This window comes from Anguilla anguilla, chromosome 6 (genome assembly GCF_013347855.1).
Source record: "Anguilla anguilla isolate fAngAng1 chromosome 6, fAngAng1.pri, whole genome shotgun sequence".
Classification (NCBI taxonomy): domain Eukaryota; kingdom Metazoa; phylum Chordata; class Actinopteri; order Anguilliformes; family Anguillidae; genus Anguilla; species Anguilla anguilla.
This window is the reverse complement of record NC_049206.1, coordinates 44,867-66,134: the sequence shown is the minus strand read 5'-3', so window position 1 is coordinate 66,134 and position 21,268 is coordinate 44,867. Positions and strand designations below refer to the sequence as shown.

General features: G+C 48.4%; 3 protein-coding genes across 4 annotated transcripts in view; 1 reads left to right on the top strand and 2 right to left on the bottom strand.

Moving 5' to 3' along the window:
- Positions 1–477: 477 nt before the first annotated feature.
- si:rp71-39b20.4 (potassium voltage-gated channel subfamily V member 2) lies at positions 478–4,695 on the bottom strand. The gene is made up of 2 exons (XM_035423710.1): positions 3,385–4,695; positions 478–1,331 (listed from the first exon to the last, which is right to left on the bottom strand). Exons 1-2 carry the CDS (start codon positions 4,693–4,695, stop codon positions 1,014–1,016), a joined length of 1,629 nt encoding a protein of 542 aa, XP_035279601.1. The 3' UTR covers positions 478–1,013.
- A 1,192-nt stretch (positions 4,696–5,887) lies between these two features.
- rps28 (ribosomal protein S28) lies at positions 5,888–8,832 on the top strand. The gene is made up of 4 exons (XM_035422962.1): positions 5,888–5,988; positions 7,485–7,532; positions 8,346–8,471; positions 8,749–8,832. The coding sequence occupies exons 1-3, from the start codon at positions 5,950–5,952 to the stop codon at positions 8,466–8,468; spliced, it is 210 nt and encodes a 69-aa protein (XP_035278853.1). The 5' UTR covers positions 5,888–5,949; the 3' UTR covers positions 8,469–8,471; positions 8,749–8,832.
- Positions 8,833–9,530: 698 nt separating this feature from the next.
- The window catches only part of LOC118230150 (KN motif and ankyrin repeat domain-containing protein 2-like), a 35,415-nt gene continuing 23,677 nt past the window's right edge, over positions 9,531–21,268 (bottom strand). The window contains exons 3-12 of one of the 2 annotated variants that reach the window (XM_035422960.1): positions 21,150–21,222; positions 19,614–20,738; positions 19,122–19,224; positions 18,329–18,499; positions 17,115–17,244; positions 15,570–15,789; positions 15,264–15,406; positions 11,895–12,095; positions 11,591–11,743; positions 9,531–10,981 (exon numbers count right to left, since the gene is read on the bottom strand). In XM_035422960.1, coding sequence (XP_035278851.1) covers positions 10,850–10,981; positions 11,591–11,743; positions 11,895–12,095; positions 15,264–15,406; positions 15,570–15,789; positions 17,115–17,244; positions 18,329–18,499; positions 19,122–19,224; positions 19,614–20,738; positions 21,150–21,183 — 2,412 coding nt within the window. In that variant the 5' untranslated portion in view covers positions 21,184–21,222 and the 3' untranslated portion in view covers positions 9,531–10,849. Of the gene's footprint in view, positions 10,982–11,590; positions 11,744–11,894; positions 12,096–15,263; positions 15,407–15,569; positions 15,790–17,114; positions 17,245–18,328; positions 18,500–19,121; positions 19,264–19,613; positions 20,739–21,149; positions 21,223–21,268 lie in introns of both variants that reach the window. The other variant, XM_035422959.1, reaches the window with a different exon arrangement.

The following is a 21,268-nucleotide window of genomic DNA, read 5'->3' as shown; positions in this document are numbered from 1 at the left end:
TGACTGTTGAAAAAGCTAAAAACCAATAAATACTGTGGAACAGTAAGACTCTGTGATTTTTTATTTATTATTTTTATGTAATGCACAGCAATTTCTCGCATAATGAAAAGCACCTCACTAAGAACAATTAACAGCTGGTTAAACGTCTAGGATTTGCTATTGTGGTTATAATGAAATCAGCATACATACCAGGTAACTGTGTAGCCCTGCAGGCTAATGCACTGCTACATGGCATGGAGGAGAGTAGCCCTGCAGGCTAATGCACTGCTACATGGAGGAGTGTAGCCCTGTGGGCTAATGCACTGCTACATGGAGGAGCGTAGCCCTGTGGGCTAATGCACTGCTACATGGAGGAGTGTAGCCCTGTGGGCTAATGCACTGCTACATGGAGGAGTGTAGCCCTGTGGGCTAATGCACTGCTACATGGAGGAGTGTAGCCCTGTGGGCTAATGCACTGCTACATGGAGGAGCGTAGCCCTGTGGGCTAATGCACTGCTACATGGAGGAGTGTAGCCCTGTGGGCTAATGCACTGCTACATGGAAGAGAGTTTAGCCCTGTTTTATTACATGCTCTCTTTTTAGAAATAATCTGGAAAGAAACTGCAAACTGAACTTTGGTATTAATAAACAACATAATTACTCATCTTTCTACAGTACATGCATACATTTTAGCTATAAACCTGCCATGCGTTGATCTGTAAAGGCCATAGGCCTTTATGATACAATAGAACTTTAGTTAGAAGTAGCAGTCAGCTGAACTGATCTGAAACCAGCAAAAGGAATTTGATCTTTTCCAGCTACTGAGCAGCACTGATGCAGTTACGCTTTCCACTTTACGTCCTATCAGTCCTTGAGATTGAGAGTTGTCTGCTATTTTTGGCAGCTTAGGCTCAAGGCCCACTGCTCATCTTTGCCTAAAATTCTACACCTGAAGACCCAGGGGATAGAATCAGGTGGGGGACAGGAGTGGGGTTGACATGCCAGGACCATGTGGTGAATGGGCACTGCGGAACTCAGTTTTGGTTCTGGTTCTCATTCTGGTTGTGGTTGCGGTTGTGGGCCCTGCACTCCTCCTCTTCCTCAGAGTGCGGACCGAGGCAGTGGTGCAGCCGACGCTGGAGCCGGGTCTTCAGCTCCAGGCGGTGCTGCTTGTTGATGTAGGTGTGCTCCTGGGCCTTCAGCTTGGCGTAGTAGTCAGAGAACTTGTTGAAGAGGATGGAGATAGGCATACCATTGAGGATGATGCCAAAGGAGATGCAGCAGAATGCCACTATCCGGCCCAGCACCGTAACTGGCACCACATCCCCGTACCCCACGGTGGAGATGCTCACCTGCAAGGACACCCCAAAACATGCCATTGGTTTTAGTTGCTGTTCATGGTCACTTCATCTACTGATCTGCTCAGCAGAGGCCTTTGCACCATCTGAATTGTTATTTGTTCTTAATTTTCCAGTGCTGGGGCACTGACATGGATGCTGTCACTGATACACCACTCACATATACTGCGCCAGGCTGTGTGGCTGACAGGCACCAACCCTGGTGGTGTAACCATGCAATTGCTACTTATAAACAGTATGCAGTTAATATTGCAAACAGGTTGGGAAACCACTGTAATCACTGACTTAATGAATTATTGAATATTGGGATCTGTACTTTCCACTTTTAAGTTGAAGTAATACATTTGTTATTTATAAATAGCTATTGCTTTGGCGTATAGATTTCATTGCATTTTCTGTATTTTAATTCCCAAGTCAGAAGTGAGTGCAAGTTGCCATTATGGAGCTGCTGGGATGTGTTGTGTTATGGATGTGAGACAGTGGGATGTGTTGTGTTATGGGTGTGAGACAGTGGGATGTGTCGGTGTTACGGGTGTGAGACAGTGTGATGTGTTGTGTTACGGGGTAAGATAGTGGGATGTGTTGGTGTTACGGGTGTGAGACAGTGTGATGTGTTGGTGTTATGGGTGTGAGACAGTGGGATGTGTTGGTGTTACGGGTGTGAGACAGTGGGATGTGTTGTGTTATGGGTGTGAGATAGTGGGATGTGTTGTGTTATGGGTGTGAGACAGTGGGATGTGTTGGTGTTATGGGTGTGAGACAGTGGGATGTGTTGGCGTTATGGGTGTGAGACAGTGGGATGTGTTGTGTTATGGGTGTGAGACAGTGGGATGTGTAGTGTTACGGGTGTGAGACAGTGGGATGTGTTGTGTTATGGGTGTGAGACAGTGGGATGTGTTGGTGTTATGGGTGTGAGACAGTGGGATGTGTTGGTGTTATGGGTGTGAGACAGTGGGATGTGTTGTGTTATGGGTGTGAGACAGTGGGATGTGTTAGTGTTACGGGGTGAGACAGTGGGATGTGTTAGTGTTACGGGGTGAGACAGTGGGATGTGTTGTGTTATGGGTGTGAGACAGTGGGGTGTGTTGTGTTATGGGTGTGAGACAGTGGGATGTGTTGGTGTTACGGGTGTGAGACAGTGGGATGTGTTGGTGTTACGGGGTGAGACAGTGGGATGTGTTGTGTTATGGGGTGAGACAGTGGGATGTGTTGTGTTACGGGGTGAGACAGTGGGATGTGTTGTGTTACGGGGTGAGACAGTGGGATGTGTTGTGTTATGGGGTGAGACAGTGGGATGTGTTGTGTTATGGGGTGAGACAGTGGGATGTGTTGTGTTATGGGTGTGAGACAGTGGAATGTGTTGTGTTATGGGTGTGAGACAGTGGGATGTGTTGGTGTTACGGGTGTGAGACAGTGGGATGTGTTGGTGTTACGGGGTGAGACAGTGGGATGTGTTGGTGTTACGGGTGTGAGACAGTGGGATGTGTTGTGTTATGGGGTGAGACAGTGGGATGTGTTGTGTTATGGGTGTGAGATAGTGGGATTTGTTGGTGTTACGGGGGTGAGACAGTGGGGTGTGTTGTGTTATGGGTGTGAGATAGTGGGATGTGTTGTGTTATGGGGTGAGACAATGGGATGTGTTGTGTTATGGGTGTGAGACAGTGGGATTTGTTGGTGTTACGGGGGTGAGACAGTGGGATGTGTTGTGTTATGGGGTGAGACAGTGGGATGTGTTGTGTTATGGGGTGAGACAGTGGGATGTGTTGTGTTATGGGTGTGAGATAGTGGGATGTGTTGGTGTTACGGGGTGAGACAGTGGGATGTGTTGTGTTATGGGGTGAGACAGTGGGATGTGTTGTGTTATGGGGTGAGACAGTGGGATGTGTTGTGTTATGGGTGTGAGATAGTGGGATTTGTTGGTGTTACGGGGGTGAGACAGTGGGATATTTCACCATTATTCAACTCAATTCTATTCTTGTATTTTATAGTTTTTTCAGAGACATTGTCACAAAGACACTTTAAATAAAAACAGTACAACGGTACTCACCGCTGCCCACCACCAGGTGTCAGGGATGCTGCTGAAGGGGGTTCCCTCCATCTTGTGCTCCACTGAATACATGAGGGCAGAGAAGGTGAAGATTCCCATGGTGATGAAGAGGAAGAGGCAACACACTTGCTCACAACACTGCCGCAAGGTGAATCCGAATGCTCGCATACCGGTGGAGTGACGTGCTAGCTTTAGGATGCGGAATATGCGCATCAGCTTGACCACCTTCAGCACCTTGCTGGCCTTGCTAACACGTGACATTGCCCCTCGGAGATCATCCTGCACATTTAGATCCTCTTGGTCTGACATTGCCTCAAATACAATCTGGATGAAGTAAGGCATGACGGCCACCAGGTCCACAAAGTTCAGGGTGCTCTTCAGGAAGTTTGTGATGTTACAGGTGGTGAGCAAGCGCAGGAAGTACTCCAGGGTGAAGAAGAGGATTGAGGCAATCTCCACAAACTCCACATAGGTTTTCCCATAGATGGTATAAATTCGGAGCTCAGAGACAGTGTTCAGAGTCATGGCAGCAATGGAGGTGATCACAAAGATGCTGGAGAAGATGGCAAAGGCCTTGGCGGCTGGCGAGGAGTAAGGGTTCTCAATTAAATCCCAGACAGCCTTGCGCAGGCCGCCCAGGAACATGGTCTTAAAGCCCTCCTCATTGTGCTGGGGGTCAATCTCAGCCATCAGTTCACGTTCAACTTTCAGCTGGTCTCGCAGCTCATCCACCTTCTCTTCAAACAGGATTCTGCAGCAGCGCTGCATGTCTCGCATGCGCAGGCCCCAGAAGGCCATCTCCTCCTCGAAGTTTACAGGACACAATCCGTCCATTACCCACAGCACCTTGGAGCGGTAGAAGTGAGAGATGTAGTGGAAGAATGTGGGGTCCCGGTCGAAGAAGAACTCGTTAGTGTGCACGGAGTAATCGTCACACAGCTGCTGCCGTCTGGCAGGGTCTGTGCAAAGGGCCAGCTTCCCAATGCGGGTGTGAGGGTGCCGTACCGCCATGCGCGTGGGGATGCGGAACAGCTTGCCCCCCACGTTTATATTGATGGTAGTGGATTGCCTCTTTGGAGGTTTCCGGGCCTCCGTGGCTGCCCCTGCCTCGGGCTCCTCCATTATGGGGGTAGGGCTGTCCAGGTGGTCCATGGAGGTCCAGGCCTTGATGGAGCTGTCCTGGGCAAAGGGGAAGGCGCTGGACTCGACCTCCATGCTTTGGGAGAAACTTCCAGCAAACTTGAGGTTGGCAAAAAGGCTGGAACGCCTCTTCTTCAGCTTCTTATGGGCATGTCTCCTTGGAGGATCCATTGTGACAGACTCTTTGGGGGGGGGGGGGGGGGGGTTAGCAGAAGGAGAATGGGAGTGAAGGAAATGAACCCAAACTCTCCCCACAGGAGGATCTTTTGTGGGGTCTCTGAGTGGTAGATCCTGTCTCTGCCTGCCTGTTAGTGCCTGTTTTGGGATGTCCACAGTCCACCAGGTTTTGAGGTTCAGGGGGAAAGGTCCTCTCCTCCCTCCATGCCGTGCTGAGAGAGACAGAGTTAAGAAAACAATCAAGAGCATGACACGCCCCACCCACCCAGAGACCTCCCCTGTGGGGTCATAATCTGCCTGCAGTCCTTTAGGCCCTAAGCGTAGTCATAAATACTGCCCATGGGATTAGTTCAATGTGCTTTAAGGATTTAGTTCTAAGTAAAGGCAAACTATAAGAAGCCACCATTAACCTTTGGCTGTTATAGGCTTACAGGCACTTACTGCTCAGGCAAAATGCGACTGCAAGAACCCTGACACAAGCCCAAAAGAGAGCATGCAGCACCCCTGAACTTCAAAAGAGAGCGTGCAGCACCCCTGCACTTCAGTCTTTGCATTAATTTACTGTGAGATTCAGAAATGACTTTAAAATGATTCTAATGACTGTGGTAGCACCAGGCTGCATTTCTGACCATTTAATTATATCAGACTCCTATTTTTATCCTGTGAAGCACTTGGGCCTGTAAATTGGTATGCTATATTATTATTATATAATTAATATTACATATTATATAATAATAATAATAATAATAATAATAACCACATAAATGGTTTTTTTTCGTCATTCTTGTTTTCATATCATTACTTTTGGACGGCTTTCGATCTGTAATGCTAATATATATATTTTTTTTTTGCTATCTCTATGTTTTTTCTTGAATATTGGGTTTAAACTTTTCTAACCTTTATTTTTGGGATTATCTCTTCTGTTGCACTGTTACTAATGTTAGCGATTTTTTTTTAAAGACACAACTACAAATATGTCTGCCTGAAGCCCAGCCGGTTCCCAAATGTTTTCAAAATGCCGCGCAATGTCCGCCGGGAGGACGAACGGAATGTAAGTTTCCATTTTTTTTTGTTTTTGTTTTCTTTTTCTTTTTTTGCATAAATAGCCTTAAATTGCATAAATGTGTATTATTTATTTTGAAGTTGTAAATATATGAATTCGGTTAAATATTTGAATGTGTATTTCGTTTCGGAGTTCATAAACTCTCCTGTCTCCACGTGACTTCCTTTCTGTTTCGGGCTACCAACATGGACGCCAGTCGCGTGCAGCCTATCAAGCTCGCAAGAGTAAGAAACTTTAGTAATTTATGTTTTGCTTGCGATAAATAAACGAACGAATTTCTGTTAATCGCATACGACTCTTGAGTAATCCCTGAATATATTGTTCAAGTTATAAATCGGTGGACTGTGTGGTCGTGATCCAGGTTGTGGATTAAGCTCATTTTCCCATTTTCAGGCACGATGATACACTTCCTCCCTGCCCCGGTGTAGCAAGGATATAAATTCGGACCACCTGGGTATAATATCTTGCAATTGTTAACTAAGTCGTTGGCAATGCAATAGCAAAATATGCACAAACATAGGTGATAAGCTTATTACGCAGCTTCGTGGCTGTAATTCTAATGTATACTTGACCTTTTTGCAGTGGGGTATTTTGTTAGTCTAAAAATAGACAGTAACGTTAGCTTAATGGATAGCAAGGTAACGTTTGGTTCCTGTCCACTGTTAATTTCCTCATTGTAGTATTACTTTAACCGTGTAAATAGATGAAGATGGGTCTTTCATTTTCTGTTTTTAATTTACATGTTTGTTGGATATGCGCGGTTTTCATTTGCATTCTGTATGACGGTGTACTTTGTGACCGAGTACTTGGTCAACGAGATTGTGATTTTGTCTACAGCGCCTGACTGAATGGTTTACAGGATGCACAGAAAATCGTAAAATTCTGTAATAACTGAAACATTCCACACGTTAACGAATGCAATTATATTCTTACAGTGAACGGTTTACAGGATGCACAGAATATAAAATGTCTAATTGCTATGAAACATTCCAGAAGTTAAAAAACTAATTCTACTCATTGCCAACCTCAGGGCAAACACACAAGTCAGATGAAAAGAAATAGTGCAGTCAAGTCTCATTTGAAGATTTAAATGTAAAAAGTGGTTTAAATTAATGTAGCTACCTACCTGCTCACTGTGTTACTGTCATGAGAAGACTAGAATGTTTGATTGGGTATATAAATAAAAGCAATGTTTCATGATGCGAACAGTCAGCTCAGTCCACTGATGCTCATCTGGGAAGGCTATGCGGTCTGCTGGTTTTGGAGCTTCGCAGCAGTTAAATGCTTAATTTAAGTCTCTAATTGGCTAAGTAGCTCCCACAGCTTTTGCAAAAGCCTGTATTGGCTCCTGATTGAAAAGAAACTACATACACTGCAGGCCTCCGATACTGAAGTTTGAGTTCCCTGGTCTCTAGCACTGTCAAATCTGGTCTTGAACATGACCTTGCAAGAGAATTTCAGTATTAATACGCTGCTCTGAGTGTGTTTCCATTTTATCCAAAAACAGTGAAGGTGAATAAATCCAGTGGGTGCACATTGGAGCCCAGTTAGCTGATAGCTGCATGGCTTTCCCTCATGAATTGTTATAAATGTTTTTCAGAAGTAATCTGCCATTGATCCGGCCATCAGTAGTGTTGGCTTCTAGTTTACTCATTGAATGTAAATCTGTGAATATATCTGTAAATTTGTTTTCTACAAAGTATTTTTCCTTTTATTTCAGGTAACCAAGGTTCTGGGAAGGACAGGTTCGCAGGGGCAGTGTACCCAGGTAAGTCATCAGGGTTAGGGTTCAGTTAACTGTTGTGTTACGTCTCTAACGAATCAGGTCACCTTTTGTGTAGCCAGCAAAAATAGATGGACTTTCAACCAGCAGACATTTACATTTTGAGCCTTTAGCTTGTATCCAGACTGACTTGGTGTAGAGGGCAGGTTGGGGAGGGGGAGGGGCAGGGGAGGGGAGGGGAGGAGCAGAGTGTAGAGCGCAGGTTGGGGGAGCAGAGTGTTGAGCGCAGGTTGGGGGAGCAGAGTGTTGAGCGCAGGTTGGGGGGAGAGCAGAGTGTAGAGCGCAGGTTGGGGTGGAGCAGAGTGTAGAGCGCGGGTTGGGGTGGAGCAGAGTGTAGAGGGCGGGTTGGGGTGGAGCAGAGTGTAGGGCGCAGGTTGGGGGAGCAGAGTGTAGAGCGTGGGTTGGGGTGGAGCAGAGTGTAGGGTGCAGGTTGGGGGAGTAGAGTGTAGAGCGCAGGTTGGGGTGGAGCAGAGTATAGAGCGCGGGTTGGGGTGGAGGGCTGGACTGTGGCCTGAAGGTATGGGTGGCAGCTCCTTTAGCCCCCTTGTACCCCAATACCAGAATTTTGATTTGATTTGAGCACAGGAGGGGGGTGACATGAGACGTCCGAATATTGCAGTGTGTAAATGCAAAACTCAACTCGGAAAGCCTGGCAACTGTGTTTACCAAATAAGTGCACATTCAAGGGTTTAGAGGAAGGGTACTCCCATGCTGAAGTGTTGACCCATACCCCCCCCCCCCCCCCCCCCCCCCCCCCCGCTCTTAAGATTACTTTATTTTGAATGTTGATGTTTCCAGGTTCGAGTGGAGTTCATGGACGACAGCAACCGATCGATCATCCGGAATGTGAAGGGGCCGGTGAGGGAGGGGGACGTGCTGACTCTGCTGGAGTCTGAGAGGGAGGCCCGGAGACTGCGCTAGCAGGTGACCCACAGCCGGCCAGTTGCACACAGTCAGCCAATCACAGCCGGCCGCTCACACACAGCCAGTATCTTCCCTGTTTGTCACACTCCTCAGTCAGAAGGGTCTGTAATCTAGTACTTCTGGGAAAATAAACAACCACCTGAAAAGTATCAAGGTTTGTTTTTATTTAATTTTTTAACAATAGCAAACTTTGTCTCAGGGAAACAGGGATATTTAACTTTGTTGTGTTTCTTTTTAGAGTAGGCGTTCATTACAGTTTTGTGTGGTTTTCCTGCAGGTCACTGTGGAGACGGGATGAATTGAGTTCTGCCTGAGCATGTGCCGATTCACAATAAAAGCAAAGCGATGCTTGAACATTAAATTTGTTTTGTATTTCATGGGAAGGTGTTGCATTGTGAAAGTTGAACCACAAGTGTTTCAGGTTGTGCTCTCAGTTGTGAGGCTTGGTTCAGCTGATTCCCTAATACTGATCTTTCTAAAAACATGTCTTCCTGAAAGCCATACATTCTTTGTGGGTAACTGTAGGCTAACATTATAAATATGTTCGCTAAATATGTTCGCTAAATAGCTTTAATCATATCTGCACCTTGGAACATATTTGTCACAGCTGTCTCTCTATTGCCTATGGAATACCAGTAAGCAATCTTACTAAATCTGGAAAAAACAGCCTTTTAGGGATTGTGAATCCTTTACATTTTCCTTTTCAGAAGAAACTCATTTCGCAGCAACTCTGTATTCAGCGCTGTAGCTAAAATTGGTATTCAGATAATTGCTCAACAAAACCTGTTGGACTGAGGGCAGAAATGATTCGGTGGCAGATCCTTGTGCCCCACAAATTCTCAAAATTTGTTTACTAGGCCTTGGTTACTTCAGTTACCAGGCCATCGTTACCTTGGTTACTAGGTTATGGTTACTTCAGTTACTAGGCCATTGTTACCTTGGTTACTATGTCATGGTTATTTCAGTTACTAGGCCATATTTTCCCCTGGTTATTACTAGGCCTTGGTTACTTCAGGTACTCGGCCTTGGTTGAAAGGCTGGAAAATTTCAAAATGAAGTTAGAAGCATTTACGTATGAGGCTGATGTCTTGGCCACTCGAACAGCCCTGCCAGGCTCCATATTGTCCTCATGTCACATGAAGCATGGAGGCTGTTGCCATGGCAACTGTCCTTACCTGAGCAGCTAGCTGCTCATGATTTGCCATAAATATGGAAACATTAGTGCATAAATTCAGAACATAGTTTTCTACATATCCTTATATTTCAATTTGTTTGATTGGTTAAATGAAAATGTCAATTTGTTTTTTCTTACTTTCATAAAACCAGAGTGTAATATCCAACGGTGCATTGTCAAGGCATGTGTTTGCAAGGGGGCAGTAGTGTGTGAATTAAGAATGACAAAACAAAAAAATGATTAAACAAATAGAAGAAAGACTAAAGAATCAAGGGCAACAAAAATGACTGAAAACATCAAAGATATTTACGTGATGTTTATCCACAAATTCATAAAATCTCATTTGCACAATCATGTACTGTGATATACACCAACCACCACTTGTATTGCACAGTTTCATGAAGATATGAGAAAACACTTGTAGGTAAATCCTCTTGCACAGGTAGCGTTCTAAAGGTACCGAATTAGAGACATTGTAGCTGTACAGTAGCATGTGTGCACACACTGAAATATAGTGTGCTGTCCCTTTAATCCTCATGGGTTAATTGTTGTTGTGCTGTCTGACAGTACAGTCCAGTGGTTCTGGGGAGAGGGGGAATAGTCCTGGACAGCACAGTCCAGTGGTTCTGGGGATAGGGGGAATAGTCCTGGACAGCACAGTCCAGTGGTTCTGGGGATAGGGGGAATAGTCCTGGACAGCACAGTCCAGTGGTTCTGGGGATAGGGGGAATAGTCCTGGACAGCACAGTCCAGTGGTTCTGGGGATAGGGGGAATAGTCCTGGACAGCACAGTCCAGTGGTTCTGGGGATAGGGGGAATAGTCCTGGACAGCACAGTCCAGTGGCGGGATGAGCAGTTTGAACGTGGGCAGTGGGGCAGAGCATAGAGAGATTGAGAGGTTCCAAACCAATGTGCTTCAGCACTCCTGACCAGAAGCCCCATTCCTCTCTATCAGAAGCCTGTTCTGCATCAGTCAACTGCTAAAATATGATCTACATTTTGTACATAAAAAGTGGATGAAAATGTAGCATTAAGGGATGAATTAACTTAAAATGCTGTATTATGTCACATTTAAAATATCAGAAAAGTATTATTGTTAATATTGGTTTAGCACAGTGGTCTTGTACCACTTGTACAGTGTTGGTAGAAAACAACACTGGCTGATGTGTTTTATGGAGGAATTATAAATGCTTTGATATATTTTTTAAACAGTTTGGCTGTTTGCAGGAAGAGTGGAACGTCCTTTCAGTTTCTCCGTCTTTGCAGCTTCATGCCGCCTCTGTATCCCCATCTTTTTGGGTAAAGGGGGTCTTCCAGAGATAGCCTTGGTGGTCTCCTGAAATAAAATCATAAATAATCCACACTGGAAATGCATTTGAAAAATTTGAACTTTAGTGGTTTAGATAGCGGATAATGTAATTTAAAAGGTGAAAAGCACATAATTAAGAGCTTTATATTTGGTAAATGAACTGCATTTATATAGCGCTTTACAATTGATGCCTGTCATTCACCAGTTCACACCAACGCTGAAAGGATGGCATGCAAGGTACCAATCCGCTCGTTGCGAGCAATTAGGCGTTAGGTGTATTGCTCAGGGACACTTCGACACGCCCAGGGCGGCGGGATTGAACCGGCAACCCTCCGACTGCCAGACAAACACTCTTTCTTCCTGAGCTATGTCGCCCCTACATATTTGTAACCAAGCTTAAGAACCACTGGTGGAGGGGATGGAACAAACTGATTCTGTTGTGGAGGGGATGGAACTCACTGATTCTGTTGTGGAGGGGATGGAACTCACTGATTCTGTTGTGGAAGGGATGGAACAAACTGATTCTGCTATGGAGGGGATGGAACTCACTGATTCTGTTATGGAGGGGATGAACTCACTGATTCTGTTATGGAGGGGATGAACTCACTGATTCTGTTGTGGAGGGGATGAACTCACTGATTCTGTTGTGGAGGGGGTGGATCTCATGGAAGTGGAACTCAGGGCTGTGGGAGTGGGAGGAGGGATGCTTCTGTTCATATGAGTGTAAAGCAGCACAGCAATGTCACTGCGCGAGGCCCCCAGAGCAATGGAGAGTGCAGTATCCCCAGCCTGCAGAGAGAGAGGGGGCGGGGGGCGTGCATGTACACATTAGTGGCCCAGTGCTAGACACCAGGCAGGTGTACTGTGTAAACCACAGTAAAGGTGCACTTAGCAGGATGGTTGGGGTGAAGTGGGAGGAGGTGGACTGTGCTGTACCCACATTGTTCCTCAGGGTGATGTCACAGCGGGGGTGCTGTAGGAGCAAAGAGACTGTGTGGGCGTGGCCGTGCTGGCAGGCGCTCATCAGGGCGGTGCATCCCTCCCCATCCTGAGCGTTCACATCCGCCCCGCTGTCCAGCAGCGCCCACACCATCTCCATCCGCCTGCGAGCGACCGCCAGCATGAGCGCCGTCTGGCCTGTCTGCACACACACACACACACACACACCCGCACGACACACACACACACCCGCACCCGCAGGACACACACACACACCCGCACGACACACACACGCGCACGCACCCGCAGGACACACACACACACCCGCACCCGCACGACACGCGCACGCACCCGCACAACACACACACACGAACGCACCCGCACGACACACACACCCGCACACACGCACACACACCCGCACGACACACACACCCGCACCCGCACGACACACACACACACCCGCACCCGCACGACACACACACGCACCCGCACGACACACACACCCGCACCCGCACGACACACACACACACCCGCACCCGCACGACACACACACGCACCCGCACGACACACACACACACCCGCACCCGCACGACACACACACACACACACACACACACACACACACACACACCCGCACCCGCACGACACACACACACACACACACACACACACACCCGCACCCGCACGACACACACACACACACACACACACACACACACACACACACACCCGCACCCGCACGACACACACACACACACACACACACACACACACACCCGCACCCGCACGACACACACACACACACACACACACACACACACACCCGCACCCGCACGACACACACACACACACACACACACACACACACCCGCACCCGCACGACACACACACACACACACACACACACACACACACACACACCCGCACCCGCACGACACACACACACACACGCACCCGCACGACACACACACACACACGCACCCGCACCCGCACAACACACACACACACCCGCACCCGCACAACACACACACACACACACACACACCCGCACCCGCACAACACACACACGCACCCGCACAACACACACCCGCACCCGCACGACACACACACACGACACACACACACGACACACACACACGCACCCGCACAACACACACACACGACACACACACACACACGACACACACACACGACACACACACACGCACCCGCACAACACACACACACGCATCCACACACACACGCACACACACGCACCCGCACGACACACACACACGACACACATACCACACACGCATGTATGCACGCACCCGCACAACACACACACACACACACCCGCACCCGCACGACACACACACACACACACACACACCCGCACCCGCACGACACACACACACACACACACACACACACACACCCGCACCCGCACGACACACACACACACACGCACCCGCACCCGCACAACACACACACACACCCGCACCCGCACAACACACACACACACACACACACACCCGCACCCGCACAACACACACACGCACCCGCACAACACACACACACGACACACACACACGCACCCGCACAACACACACACACGACACACACACACACACGACACACACACACGACACACACACACGACACACACACACGCACCCGCACAACACACACACACGCATCCACACACACACGCACACACACGCACCCGCACGACACACACACACGACACACATACCACACACGCATGTATGCACGCACCCGCACAACACACACACACACACACACGCACCCGCACAACACACACAAATGCATCCATGCACGCACGCACGCACACACGACACACATACCACACACGCATGCAAGCACACGCATGACACACGAAACCGTTAGGGTTAGGATTAGGGTTAGACAGAAGTAGCCAGCACACAAAACCGTTAAACAAAGGTAAATGGCAAAGTAGGAGAAAATGAAAATCTGCAGGTCTGAGTAACTGTTTTGATGCAGATGCGATTGGGATGTGGACAGTATTGAATTACCAAGGGCAATAGGGAGTTTACTGAAGAGAGAGGAAGTAGCTGCTAGGTTGAACACCTAAGATATGACCAAACTGAGTGTGAGATGTTGACTAATCAATAAACTGAAAATATTACTAATACGGGCTTTAATGCGTGATGAAATATGTTCCTCTGACAATCCATCTAAGGACACTACTGAGCCCAGAGATCTAGAGCCACAATGAAACAGGAAGAGGGGTCTGAGACGAAGGAGAGGTCTGAGACGCAGGACGGCTCTGAGGGTCTGAGACGCAGGAGGGGTCTGAGACGTAGGAGGGGTCTGAGGGTCTGAGATGCAGGAGGGGTCTGAGGGTCTGAGACGCAGGAGGGGTCTGAGGCGCAGGAGGGGTCTGAGATGCAGGAGGGCTCTGAGGGTCTGAGGCGCAGGAGGGGTCTGAGATGCAGGAGTGGTCTGAGGGTCTGAGACGCAGGAGGGGTCTGAGGCGCAGGAGGGGTCTGAGACGCAGGAGGGGTCTGAGGGTCTGAGGCGCAGGAGGGGTCTGAGATGCAGGAGGGGTCTGAGGGTCTGAGACGCAGGAGGGGTCTGAGGCGCAGGAGGGGTCTGAGATGCAGGAGGGGTCTGGGGGTCTGAGGCGCAGGAGGGGTCTGAGATGCAGGAGGGGTCTGGGGGTCTGAGGTGCAGGAGGGGTCTGAGATGCAGGAGGGGTCTGAGGGTCTGAGACGCAGGAGGGCTGAGGCGCAGGAGGGGTCTGAGGCGCAGGAGGGGTCTGAGATGCAGGAGGGGTCTGAGGGTCTGAGACGCAGGAGGGGTCTGGGGGTCTGAGATGCAGGAGGGGTCTGGGGGTCTGAGGCGCAGGAGGGGTCTGAGGTGCAGGAGGGGTCTGAGATGCAGGAGGGGTCTGAGGCTCTGAGACGCAGGAGGGCTGAGGCGCAGCTCTGCGAGTGGGACTCTCACATGCAGCCCTGCCAGCTCACCCGAGGGGAGCAGACAACCTGAGATCTCAATATCAGCCAGGGTTCCCAAAAAGATCCTTATGACCAGGTGTATGGTCTGCAGCAGAGATCACATAGGATGTTTCTGCAGATTCCAGTGATTCCATCACAGACAGGAGAGCCATCTCTACATGACTACAGATCCCCAGCCAGAATTATTAGACTCTAGGAGACTTTTCTGAGATATCCTGCACTAGTGTGGACACAACCTTCAGCACACCTGTACAGTCGCTGAGCGGCTGAACTTCAGGACATCTGTGCAGACACTGAGCGGCTGATCTTCAGCACACCTGTACAGCTGCTGGCCCACTGTGCAGAGATCTGTGGAAGGATGGAGCTCACCTGGTGGAGCTCGAGCTTACCTGTTTGGCCTTGGCATTGACGTTGCCCTGGCTGAAGAGCCGTCTGATCAGCTGCATGTTGTCTGCTGTTCTCATTGTGGCCACAGCTGCCAGCATGACAGGTGTGTACCCGGCCTTATTCCACTGGTCGACACAGCACACACCTGCAGCATATACACATACACACACACACACACACACACACACATACACATTCGGTGTATATTTATAGACAGAGAGAGAGGGACACGTCAAATATTTATGAATCGTTTTCTCAGGAATTGGTGACAGTCATTGCTATACACATTTTTTATGTGAAGAACTGACCGGTGTCCAGTAGGACACGGACCACTGCAAAGTTCGAATAGGAAAGGCTGTAGTGCAGAGCGGTGTTGCCGTTGAGGTCGGCCATGTTGACCACGCACTCCACCAAGCCAGGAAACAGCTGAGAGAAGGCCACCAGGAAACTGGTCACATGGGCAGGTCTGGCGGTCTTAGAGCTGGACACTCGGAACCATTCCAGCTCCACAGTGTGACTGCTGGACAGCTGTAGTACAGAGACAACATTACTGCAACATTACTGCAACATTACTGTAGAATTACTGTAGCGTCACTGCAACATTACTGTAGCATTACTGTAGCATTACTGCAACATTACTGCCAGCATTACTGTAGCATTACTGCAGCATTACTGTAGCATCACTGCAACATTACCACAACATTACTGCAACATTACTATAGCATTACTGCCAGCATTACTGTAGCATTACTGCAACATTACTGCCACATTACTGTAACATTATTGTAGCATTACTGTAGCATCACTGCAACATTACCACAACATTACTGCAACATTACCACAACATTACTGCAACTTTACTGCAACTTTACTGTAGCATTGCTGCAACATTACTGCCAGCATTACTGTAGCATTACTGCAACATTACTGCCACATTACTGTAACATTATTGTAGCATTACTGTAGCATCACTGCAACATTACCACAACATTACTGCAACATTACCACAACATTACTGCAACATTACCACAAAATTACTGCAACATTACTGCAACATTACTATAGCATTACCACAACATTACTATAGCATTACTGCAACATTACAGCAACTTTACTGTAGCATTACTACAGCATTACTGTAGCATTACTGCAACATTACTGCCAGCATTACTGTAGCATCACTGCAACATTACCACAACATTACTGCAACATTACTGTAACATTACTTTAACATTACTGAAACATTTCTGTAGCATTACTGCAACATTTCTGTAGCATTACTTTAACATTACTGAAACATTTCTGTAGCATTACTGCAATATTACTGTAGAATTACTGAAATATTACTGTAACATTGCTGCAGCATTACTGCAACATTACTGCAACATTGCTGCAACATTAGTGAAGCATCACTGAAGTGTTAGTAATACTAATCTATCATTGAGGCATTCGATTTCAGCCGGACTGTAACATTACTGAAGCATTAGACGGTAATGTTACTGTAACTGTAATAGATGCATTAACATTACCATGATAATACTAAAGCATTACCATGTTACTGTCATGTAGCTTTCTGACAGCACTCATACATTTAAGATCAAATCAGAAACTCATTAAATCAGGTCTGGGCACTAAAGGAAATCTGAGCTTGCATTTCCTGGGGTTTCTATTTTACTCCAGTGAGTGTTTCATTTCAATGGACCAGTGACCTTAATTTTCCTTTTACAAGCTGTGATAGATTATGAATGACAGACCATTTAATTTTAAGAAGCACTACAGCAGGGAACATAACCAATTGGGTCATTAACTGCAGGATGTGAGTCAGAGTGACAGAGGCATGCTGGGATACACACCACAACGTCCCCGTGCACAGCGCTGATGTCATCATCCAGGTGGCTCTTCAGGATGAGACAGGCCTCCCGCATTTTAGCACTCAGCTCGAACCTGGGACACAGTGAAGCCCATTTAGCACTCAGCTCGAACCTGCAACACAGTGAAGCCCATTCAGCACTCAGCTCTAACCTGCGACACAGTGAAGCCCATTTAGCACTCAGCTCGAACCTGCAACACAGTGAAGCCCATTTAGCACTCAGCTCGAACCTGCGACACAGTGAAGCCCATTTAGCACTCAGCTCGAACCTGCGACACAGTGAAGCCCATTCAGCACTCAGCTCTAACCTGCGACACAGTGAAGCCCATTTAGCACTCAGCTCGAACCTGCGACACAGTCAAGCCCATTTAGCACTCAGCTCGAACCTGCGACACAGTGAAGCCCATTCAGCACTCAGCTCGAACCTGCAACACAGTGAAGCCCATTCAGCACTCAGCTCGAACCTGCAACACAGTGAAGCCCATTTAGCACTCAGCTCGAACCTGCGACACAGTGAAGCCCATTTAGCACTCAGCTCTAACCTGCGACACAGTGAAGCCCATTTAGCACTCAGCTCGAACCTGCGACACAGTGAAGCCCATTTAGCACTCAGCTCGAACCTGCGACACAGTGAAGCCCATTTAGCACTCAGCTCGAACCTGCGACACAGTGAAGCCCATTTAGCACTCAGCTCGAACCTGCGACACAGTGAAGCCCATTCAGCACTCAGCTCGAACCTGCGACACAGTGAAGCCCATTTAGCACTCAGCTCTAACCTGCGACACAGTGAAGCCCATTCAGCACTCAGCTCGAACCTGCGACACAGTGAAGCCCATTCAGCACTCAGCTCTAACCTGCGACAGTCACACCCATTTTACGTGATTCACTCTAGAGCGTATGTGCAGGGGTCTATCTAGGCCTTGGAAACAAGCTGTGCAGGTGCTTCAGTCAACAAATGACTTAAATTAAGCACTTAAGTGCACAAAAACCAGCAGCCTTGCAGGATCTGAGTTTGTGATCTCTGCTTGAGAAGTGATGTGCAGCTGCATGTCCGCGTTTAACACTAGAACTTAAAGACGGGCTTTCCTGAACAACAGGACCACAGTACACTCTCAATGACTTCAGATAACTTTGACTAAAGCATCACTGCTTCACCCTCCCGATTGCAATACCAGAGGCTTTACATAGGGGGCGTACTTCTCTTTTTCCTCTTCAATCTCTGGTTCGTTTCCGCTGTCTGGGTTGATGTTCCTCTCCTGAAAGGAGGAGTCTTCCAGAGACTCCTCCGCTCCTCCACTGCTGTCTGAGGCTCCTGAGAAGCTGCCTTCTTCTTCATCTTCCTCTTCCTCGCTGGAGGTTGACTCATACCTGCAGGATGATACACCCTTGTCCAACAGCTCAGGAAGTGGTTTTGTAACCCAGACATTTGCTATCAACACAGAGTACTAGTTTACAATTATTACAGTAAAAGGATCAATCCCAGCATGGAGCTTTAAAACTTTGTTTTTACTCTTTCGTTCATTGCAGGTCACAGTGGACTGTGCAGTGCATCCTGGGAGCTGTATCAATGTTTCATGTGTCAATGTGTGTGGGGCTAGGGTTCGGTTTAAGGGTTAGGGGTAGCTTGTGTGGCTCACATAAATGTGTGTGTGTGTGTGTGCATGAATGTGTGTGCCTGTGTGAGTGTGAGAGTGTGTGTGTGAGTGAGTGTGTGAGTGTGTGTGAGTGAGTACGTGAGTGTGTGAGTGTGAGAGTGTGAGTGTGTGAGTGAGTGAGTGAGTGAATGAGTGAATGAGTGAGTGTGAGTGAGTGAGTGAGTGAGTGTGTGAGTGAGTGAGTGAGTGTGTGAGTGAGAGTGTGAGTGTGTGTGAGTGAGTACGTGAGTGTGTGAGTGTGAGAGTGTGAGAGTGAGTGAGTGAATGAGTGAGTGTGAGTGAGTGAGTGAGTGTGTGAGTGCGTGCGTGCGTGTGTGCGTGTCTGAGGCTCTCACCCTCCCTTAAGTATCCCCACAAACTGCAGGCACTTTCTGTGGCCAGCACTGAGCCTTGAAGCCCTGTCCTCACCTGGCCTTTTCATAATGGACTTCGGCATACCTGCAGTACAGGAACATGCCACCAGGGGGACCAATGAGTCTACACCAACAGTGAGTAAAGAAAGCCTAGTTTGTTATTTCATGCCACATTGTTTTTTATTATTTCATGAAATAATTATCTTAATTACTGAATTAGCCCAATCATATAAGCAATTTAAGATTTTACCTACATTTCCTGCTAAGCTGAAAATGACAGCCAAATTGGTGTAAACAAAATGACAATTCCATTCTGTCATGAATAGAATTGCCCATTCCTGTTGTTGCTACAAAATCACACTACTTAACAGAAACATGAACACACATACATGTATGCATACACACACACATGCCTGCATGTATGTACCATACACACAAAAACACACCAAAAGCTCATAAACATGTAGCTCCCACCTGCAGCTGGTTTGGATGGCATGACCTCCCCATTTTGCACTGCAGGGATGATGGATTTGTCCTTGTCCTCATCAGGGCTCTCCCACTGACTCCCCCTGCTGGTCACTGTCAGTGAAGCATTTTCTCTCAGGCTCCCAGTGAAGTCTGTCTGAGTGCTCTGGTCATTTTGCTGGAGTGTGGCGCTCTGGGTACTGCCAGCACCTTGTCCAAGAAACCCCTGCACCTTACAGCCACCTGTGTCTTCAGGTAATTCCAAGTGACTACTTGCCCAGGTGCAGCCTGGACAGGGCTCTGTTTCCACCTGAGTCTTGTGCATCAGTGCTTTGGTACACACCTTCCCTCCCCCTGTTTGTGACTTATCCTGTTCCTGCTGAGGCTTCAGCGCTTCCTGTTCCTGCTCAGGCCTCCGTGTTTCCTGTTGTTGCTGAGCGAGGCTGAGTTGGGCCTCCAGGTCCTGGATACGCTGGCGCTGAATCTCCACGGTGTGCCGCAGGGCATCCAGCTCCCTCTCCGTCTGGCCCTTTGGCACAGATGAGGCCTCATCCGTCCCAACTCCTATTTCACAGGTCTCCACAAGCTCCGTCGCCACGGCAACATCCCGTAAGTCCCTGCTCTCCTCCAGGGGCCTGTCATCTCCCACAGCAACAGACCACCAGTCCCGCCCCAATCTGCCTGCTTCCCCCCGCCGCCCCCCCTTTCCCAGCTCGGCCAGGTCTGGCCCCACCCCTGAGTCCTGGCTGCTAGCAGGGTCATCACTGCAGGCTGGGCTGTATGTGGGGCTAAGGGGAGAGGATGCATGTGATTGGCAGAACTCTGGGTCTGAGGAGTTGCTAGGAGAGACATGCGGGATGTCGGGCTCGCCCAGTTCTGCCAGGCTGTCGGACCGGGCCAGCCTTGCCAGCTGGAGTCTCTGGCTCACTTCCATCAGCGCCTGCTCCACCCTGCCCCACCTGGGACTTGTTCTGGGACCCCTCTGGGGGGGTCTGCACTGGGGCCTGCGGGGAGCCCAGCCCTTACAGCCGCTCTCTATCTCCTCCACATACTTCAGGAAGTCCAGGTCCAGCTGGTAGCCATACGGCGTTTGGACAGAGTATGTGCCCCCCCGAGTGCACAAGAGTGAAGGAGCTGCAGGGCCCAGACAGCACAAGTCACCTACTGCTAGCACTAATGCTAATGTCTCCACATCAACTAGCTAACAATTCTACTACTACTGCTAACACCCCACCTCTGTCTACCACCAGTGCTAGTGCCTTTCTACCATTAGTGCTAATGTCTTCATCTACTACCAGTGCTACTGCCTTGCTACCATTAGCACTAATGTATGAATCTACCACCAGTGCTAGTGCCTTTCTACCATTAGTGTTAATATCTTTATCTACCAGCAGTGCTAGTGACTTTCTACCATTAGTGTTAATATCTTCATCTACCAGCAGTGCTAGGTCCTCTACCGACTACAAGTGCCGGCATTTTGGTCTATCAGTAGAATTAACAATTCAACAATCAACTAACAGAACATGAGGTGGTTTAGCTTCTTACCAGGTCGTTTCTGTGTGCCCTCCACAGGCTCCATCTTCCATCAGTTACAGGCAGACGGACCGATGCCTTGCGCCTGCAAAAACAATCACTGATTGTCACACGATGCGGTCTGTGAGTTT